This window comes from Sprattus sprattus, assembly GCF_963457725.1.
Source record: "Sprattus sprattus genome assembly, chromosome: 3".
Taxonomy (NCBI): Eukaryota; Metazoa; Chordata; class Actinopteri; order Clupeiformes; family Clupeidae; genus Sprattus; species Sprattus sprattus.
In genome coordinates, this window is record NC_137922.1 from 53,531,570 (window position 1) to 53,539,069 (window position 7,500).

The following is a 7,500-nucleotide window of genomic DNA, read 5'->3' on the forward strand; positions in this document are numbered from 1 at the left end:
TTCCGTCTTTAATTATAACCATTCATAATGAACTGATATAATGTATCATAAAGGTGATTATGAATCATCATCAAGACATTATACGTAGTTATAAAGTAGCTATAAGTCATTGTAGCAATCGCTATAAGTCATTATAAAGGCCCTTATAATGTCCTTATAGGGCCTTATGACGCTGGGCTTCATAGAAAGTGTTACCATTACTTTTATTTATAACACGGGTAGATGAACGCTGCGCTGCGAGTCGGGCCTAACAACACCCTCGAACAAGTACATTATTGACGATACAGTACTGCCTCTCGAACCTTATTGCTTAATTATACAATGACAAAGTAAATGGCGTTTCCATGGTTTGCACTGGCAATAATAACTTCCCACAAAAGGTAGAAAGACACAGAATGTTCTCTTCGAATCCCTTCAGGGATAAGCAGCCTTCAGCAAAAACCCAAATGGCAAAATCTCTCAGTAAACATATGCTTATGCGGGACATCTATTTTCTCTTGCCAAATAACCATTTAGTGAAAAGTTAAATGTAATAAAATAATCTCAATATGTACTGTGGCTGCGCCGCTGGAGGTCAGGTTAATGGACTTCAGTCTGAAGTCAAAAAAACAAAGTCCAGACTGCACTCAGGCTGTTGGTAGCCGAGTTGTCCTCTGGCTCTCCCTAAGCGCCCTGCCATTTGCTGTTGCTTTTCATGAGTTCGGTGCCCCCAAGGCACTGCTGCCTTTGATCGAAACGAAAATAAGTGGCCCGTTAAAAATGGAATTACAAGAGAGACGGACAGACTGAAAAATAAAGACATATAGACAAACAGTCAGATAACCTGTTTTGAATCGATCAAACGATACGTTGTGTCGTATCTGGCCAACAACCAAAGTGCGGTCATCATGAGCAGAAAGCCCATCACTAATAACTGATCATTGACACTGGTTCCCTCCTGAAGGAGGCAATAAAGAAAACAATTATCAAGAATCTCACAAAGGGTGGCAGTGAAAAGCTTGTGGCCCGGCAGCAACTGCTTACATAATGGGAACACAAGAGTGGACCATAAGCCCCGGAAGATTTACAATAGGGCAGATTGGTCTCATGGACACAGCCATCGATTGGCGCGGGCGGGAAGAAAAGGTACTGCGACTGAACTAAATGACTCCGCACAGTTCCCTCGAGCAGGACCATTTCTGTGAGTGATGCTCTCACAGCCTCAGCGCTCGCATTAAAAACCTGCACCGACATAAACACTCTGGCTCACATAGTCACAAAAAACACGGATGAATAAAATGAAACCTACATATGGACTACTTCCATAGTTAAATAAAGTGGCTCTTGTTCGACTTCTTGCAAGAGCGGAACAGCAAAAAAACTAGTAGTCACTTAACAAGAGCACCTAGCAGACATTGAACTGCTCTTGTTTTTGAACAGTTACATTGGTAGCCCAAAGAGGTCAAATAAATTTGGTCGAAGAACATCCCAGAGCTAAGCTAAGTGGCTTAGGGTAAGCCGATATCCAGCATTTGTCCAGTGACTCAAATGTATTTTGAAACTCGAAGCTGCCGTAGAATTCATGGAGAAAATGATTTATGTGCCCTTTATTGACATGAAGTCCATTTGGTGTCACACAGTGAACTTTGTGTCTTGAAATCGATTCTTCACAGGCCAAAATTCTTCTTGTGGTTTAAACAAAAGCCTTTTGTACAAGCCCTCTCAGGACACTAAATGCGTTTCTTCACATGCTCATGTCACAGATTAAGTAAGACAAAAAAACATTGTAGTGGACAAAATTCTTTTGATGACACAGCAAAAACCAGCATTCTTTGGCACAGAATCATTACAGGGCGGAATGTCACACATTAAGTGGACAAAAGGGCATTTGTGGAGATTTATACAGCTGCCATACTATTTTCAGCCTTCTGTTCGCAGAATGGTCGTCTTTCAGTGCAAAGGGTGTTATTGCTCTTGTTATTTGTGTGCCAAATGAAGTCTTGTCACATCTTTTCTTCACAAAATGCAGAGGCTTTCATTTGACGGATTAAACGCAGTAAGGTGCTACCTGGTTTGATCATGAAAAGTAATGTCTGCTGTGGTACAGAGATCCATTATTCCACGAATTGACCAGTTTTCAAAAGACGCTTCAGTCCTCCAATTAGCTGTCCTACTTATAATGTCTTCTCTTGGAATCCGGCTTTCTTTTTTATCTCTGCCTGCATTTTAGGGGAAATGTGTTGCTTCCTTGTTTTCCCTTGTTTGGAGATCCATTTGAGCAGGGCACAATTCAGAGAGACAGAAAGAGAGAGAAAGAGATCACAGGGAGGGAGAGCAGAATGACACAAATCTTAAAGCATTAAGTCCACTTATTTCTTGATGCAGTGGAGAAAAGTTTAACTCTCACCGCAGTAAGAGGCTGACTGCATCATCACCACTATTGCTCCCTCACCTCCTCTCTCCCCCCCTCCCTCGCAAAGCTGAGAATAGAAATCACAATGTGCTCTGTGTGTGTGTATGTGTGTGTGTGTATGTGTGTGTGTGTGTGTCTATGTGTGTGTGTGTATGTGTGTGTGTGTATGTGTGTGTGTGTGTGTGAGTGTGTGTGAGTGTTGTGTGTGTGTGTGTGTGTGTGTGTGTGTGTGTGTGTGTGTGTGTGTGTGTGTGTGTGTGCTAGCATGATGCTAGAAGGATGTGTCCATTCCATTAAGTGTTGCTCTGAGTGTGTGGGTGTAATGCATGTGGTCTTCGTCCCTCTCTGTGAATATATGGATTTGAGCATATGTTGATGCGCATACACGCATGTGTGTTATACTGTGGGTGTCTACACGGGCTTGCGGTCGATGAAGCATGGTGAAACAGCATAAATGAGATCCATTGCTCTAGCTGGGCCAAAGTAAAAAAAAATAAACAAACATTGATTTATGTTAAGCAAGTATAAATGCTGCTCATCTTGCGCTCAAATCATCAATACTGCAACACGGAATGCATGAAATAAACATCACAATGATGAAATATGAAGGGGCCCCCGCAGTCCATAGGCCGAGGACAGACATGCGTTTGAGACGCAGAAGTCCAAAGGGAACGGCACAATCCTCCTGGAGTTTATTCCAACACTTCAGCTTCAGAATAAATCCTTTTAATATACCAAACGAAAGCGAATCCGGGGTGGCATCAAAGCAGCTTCGTCTGAAACTTTAAAAGCGAAATAACCAGTCATGTAAAAAATATGCACAACTGACAGCTTTCAAGTCACCAAGGACAACCTTAACACCGGGAAAAATGAGAGAAAAAAAAAACGTCAATCCACTCAAAAGTGTGGTTATGAATTTACCTTGTGATTCCGTGGGATGACATTGATAAGCAAGCAAGCAAAGAGAATCGAGGAGAGTAATGGTATTGTATTGACTTTGCATGATAAATGATCTTCCAGAAAGTTCAAAGACAAGTCTCTAAAAGATAACATCCTTTTCCTTGAAAAAAAAAAAACTAAATAAACTAAAATGCTTAAGAAGACATGAACTGGGGGGGAAAGATGAGAAAAAGGGAGCGGTATTATATTGAAGCTTTAGATGAAAGAGAAAGGGAGAACATCAGCGCCTGACACTTGTCTGGCTTTTTTGACTTTTGAAGCGAGACAGTTCTGAGTGAATACGACTGCCACGCCAAACCCTCTAGTTCACAGATTCTGGCGAAACGAAGTGAAACGAGAAAGAGTGATGTCTTAGCTGCAGATGAGCAACAAACAGCTGAAATCTGTCTCTTTCTTCTTCTCCTTCATGCCTTCCTTCTTCTGCTTTTTTTTTCTCTATGCACAAGGGATGTGGACAGTCTTGTTATGATTTATGGAGAAAAAAACAAAAGGACTGCTCATCTTCATAATAGAGAAAGACGGACCGAGAGATAGAGAGCAAGAGAGGGAGAAACAGATTTTACAGCAGATATTTTTGAGCTGGGAAAGTGATTTCAGACATGAAAAGATGAATGTGGAACAACTCATTCCTGAACTAGGAGCTGTCACCACACCATTGTTCTGAGCGTGTGTGAAGCTGCATTAATATTTAAGCAGACCGACACAGATGCAGGAAAATTCATCGCCTCAACACCATCAACCCATCTGCGTAAAACCCCCACGGCCCTAGTCTTGTAGGGGGAAAAAAGGACAATGAAGATGTTATATGTCACTGGAGCATTTACGTTCAAATCTGGGTGCTACACTCTTCCCATCTTTGACAGCCCGCAATAAAAAAAAGAATACTTTAGACCCTGTCATGTAAAACTAAATCTGCAGGTCAAGGTTCCCACCCATTAACCCATCAAATTTCCTACAGGGTAGCTGAAGGCAGGTAGCCTGGCCATTGCCAGCCTGTGACTCCATTTCTTTCCATCAGTCAGTCTGGCAAAACCCCATGCATTTTCGTTTCCGAGATGGGCGGGTGCTTAGCTTGAGGTTTAAAATCATTGGAGTTCCCTTAACCAATCAGCAACGTTTGGTAAGCATTCGGTATCCCGTCTCTCCATTACTAACGGGGCCATCTGGTAGATTAAACTCTTCCCAAAGCCAGTTGGGAGAAGAGCTACGACGTCCTTTCCAATCATAAAACTTACAAGACAATCCTCTTGTTCTCCTTTTAATTTTCTGATGTTCTCGAGAGTTGAGACAATGCTGGTAAACTACAAACTCCGCTGTACTACATGCACCTCGGCAAGGCGAGTTTTGCGTCACAGCTCTGAACTGTTTGCTGATTGGTGCGGTTGTAGGGTGAAGCCTGGAAACGATGTTAGGCGGGCCTGGGCCAGACTACGTATGAGCTTGAAATCAAATCAGCCGGAAATACGTAGGCTGGTGTCACCAGGCTAGAAGGCAGGTAGGTCAGCTCAAATGCTCTTTATTCAGTTGTATAATAAGTCAGCCCCTTTAATACGTGTTTTATGGGCAATTTGTTCAAAAAAATGTCCCACCATTGGCCTAACCCATCATGTTGCTGCTGTAAGCTCACAGAAGGTCCATCCATTAGGAAAGAAAAGGCCAAATGCTAATCTACTATTGCTAAGTAGCAAGCCGCAGCACATGGAGGCTTAGCGCCGTGCGCCTTAAAAAAAACAGACTGCTGGGAAGTCTATTGAAATCAATCAGTGTAACAATTTAGCTTTTTTTTGCCATTTCACTTTTTTTTTTGGTGTAAGAAAGATGAAAGCATGCCGCTCTTTTCAGACTCCCTTTTAGACAGGTGGAAAGAAAATCCAGTTCAAGTGAGAACGAAAGCAGGGGGAAAAAAACAGGAAGCAAAACATTAGATGCTCTCACCCTCTGTGATCTTCGGTAATGTGAGTCAGATATCATGAAAAACACAGGCTTTTAGCCATACCCCTCCTCCCCACCCACCTTTTTGCCCTAACCTCACACGAACCCAGGACTAGACGTGTTGTCTATTGTATCTTGTTTTTTTTTCAGAAGAGGGAGTTCTTTTCTTTTAGCCTTTGGTGAAAAGTCTGCCATTTCAACGTTGGGCAGCAGGATAGAAAAGTGAAGCCGAGGGAGTGCGGGGCAAGCGCCTCTCGACGACAATTGAGAAGAGCTCGGTTGGAGCGGCTCACAGCTTTGCCCAAAAATCTCCCGGCTGAGGTCCGCGGGTCCACGGGTTCTCAGACTTCTTCACTGCTCTGACATAACTTAACCAACTGTAGCAGCATAGCTGACAAGCGGGCAGAACATCAAATTGATGGGGTCAGTTTTCTTATTTTTTTCCTTCCCCCGCTTACAATGCTGGGGATCAACTAGAGGTGGTTTACTTAAAGTATTTTAAACTTCTATTATCTTCACTTTACTTTTCTGTGAAATGAAGGCAAGCGGTACATTTCCCTGTGCCTGATCAAACTGTTTGGCACTACAGGGAGTCATAAGAGGGTTTCTAATTATGAGTTTCTCATTATGGTCTCTCCTACAAATGAACTTAAACGGGACTGCAAATACTATATCAGAAGAAATATTCTTCCATACCATTCCAAGTGGTATTTAACTACTGTATATTCTCCCTGTCTCTGTAAGGAGATATGTCAAATTCATTCTGCGAGTACGTAGGGACCTATTCTATTCATGAGGAATAGGCAGCTTATACAGTTTCTGTATCTTTCTTGTATCTTCAAGACAGGAATGCCTTCTATATCTGCAATGTTCTAACATATTACTAAAGCATGGTTCAAAAACACAAATTAAAATGGATGAAATGTCGCAGTTGTATATCTATTTTAAAAGTGAACGTTGCTCCTAAAATGTGTAGGAAGTACCAAAAAGTTAGTCTAAAGCCCTGTAAGCATAATACTTATGGGTTCAATGATAAATAGACTCAACATTAAGAGACAGGTGCTCTTAATAATTGCAAGCCATCCCTTGCTTGTTACTGTGCCTTGTGAGGGTATGGGAGAAACTTTACAGTAAATATCATGCAGTTTCAGGTATCTTAACTCTTCCACTTTAGTTAGCAGACAGTGCCTTACCCCTCTTTGTGAGCTGGACGGTTGCCTGCCTTCTGCCGTGGTTATTCTCCACGTAGCAGGTATAGTTCGCCAAGTCGGTCTCCTTCATCTGTTCAATCATCAAGGAGATAGACACCTCCCGCTCCCCGAGGTGCTCACGGATTGTTCTAGAACGTGGAGAGGAAGCACATTTGCTCAGCGACTCGCTGCTCTGCGATTAGAGCCCATCATTACACATTCATTGTGACACGATGATTACCCATGAGTGCTCTGGAATCCTTCTGGAGACGTGCCGAGTGGGGCACACTTCGTGACATGACGTGAATGGGATATGATATGCAGGGGGTTACTGAGGAAGCATTGGAGAGCCAGTACAGATCAATACAACCCTGTAAAGCAGTGACTGTTGGGAAGCACCCCTCGACTAAACTAGTAAATGCATCCAAATTCTGTTAAACACACACTCTCTGTGCATCAAATTTGTGGGGATCAATAAGCAGTGTTAATGGACCATTGAGAAGGAAAGAGAGGAAAGAGATGGAGGGAACGACAAATCAGAACAGCTAGCGTTTGCCCGCACAGTAGGGGAGATAACTAAATAATGAGGTTAAAAAAAGTAGCTTTTCATAACGGCTGCCATGGAAACTGGAGTCGTGCAAGGATGGTGGGGTGGGGAGGTTTGAAGAGAGAAAAGAATAAAAAATACTCCTTAAAGTAAATGAACCTCTACTGCCGATGCGTGTAGGAGGCTGGCGGAATAAATGGAAAAATAAGGTTATCTTTTCCTTTATATTTACCGATAGAAGCAGCATTTGTGGCAATTTTATGACACTGGAGGGGATAATGGGAGAGAATGGGAATGGGGGTGTTGGGACCTACTTCTGGGAGGATTTGCGGTTTCCCTTGAGGACCCTCTAGAATGGCTAATAACAATTAATCATGACCACAGGACTCAGTGAATCGCCCTGGCTCAAGTGTATTAGATTATCTACAAAGGAGCGATTCACAGGGCTGAAGAATCAGTCATTTCATTCAACAATAGAG

The 7,500-nt window shown here is 42.6% G+C and overlaps 1 protein-coding gene across 1 annotated transcript in view; it reads right to left on the bottom strand.

Annotated features, from left to right (window-relative positions):
- il1rapl1b (interleukin 1 receptor accessory protein-like 1b) overlaps positions 1–7,500 on the bottom strand; it is a gene marked incomplete at both ends in the record, with an annotated part of 255,216 nt that overhangs the window by 15,730 nt on the left and 231,986 nt on the right. The window contains one exon of the mRNA XM_080834146.1: positions 6,478–6,623. Coding sequence (XP_080690272.1) covers positions 6,478–6,623 — 146 coding nt within the window. The remainder of the gene's footprint in view (positions 1–6,477; positions 6,624–7,500) is intronic.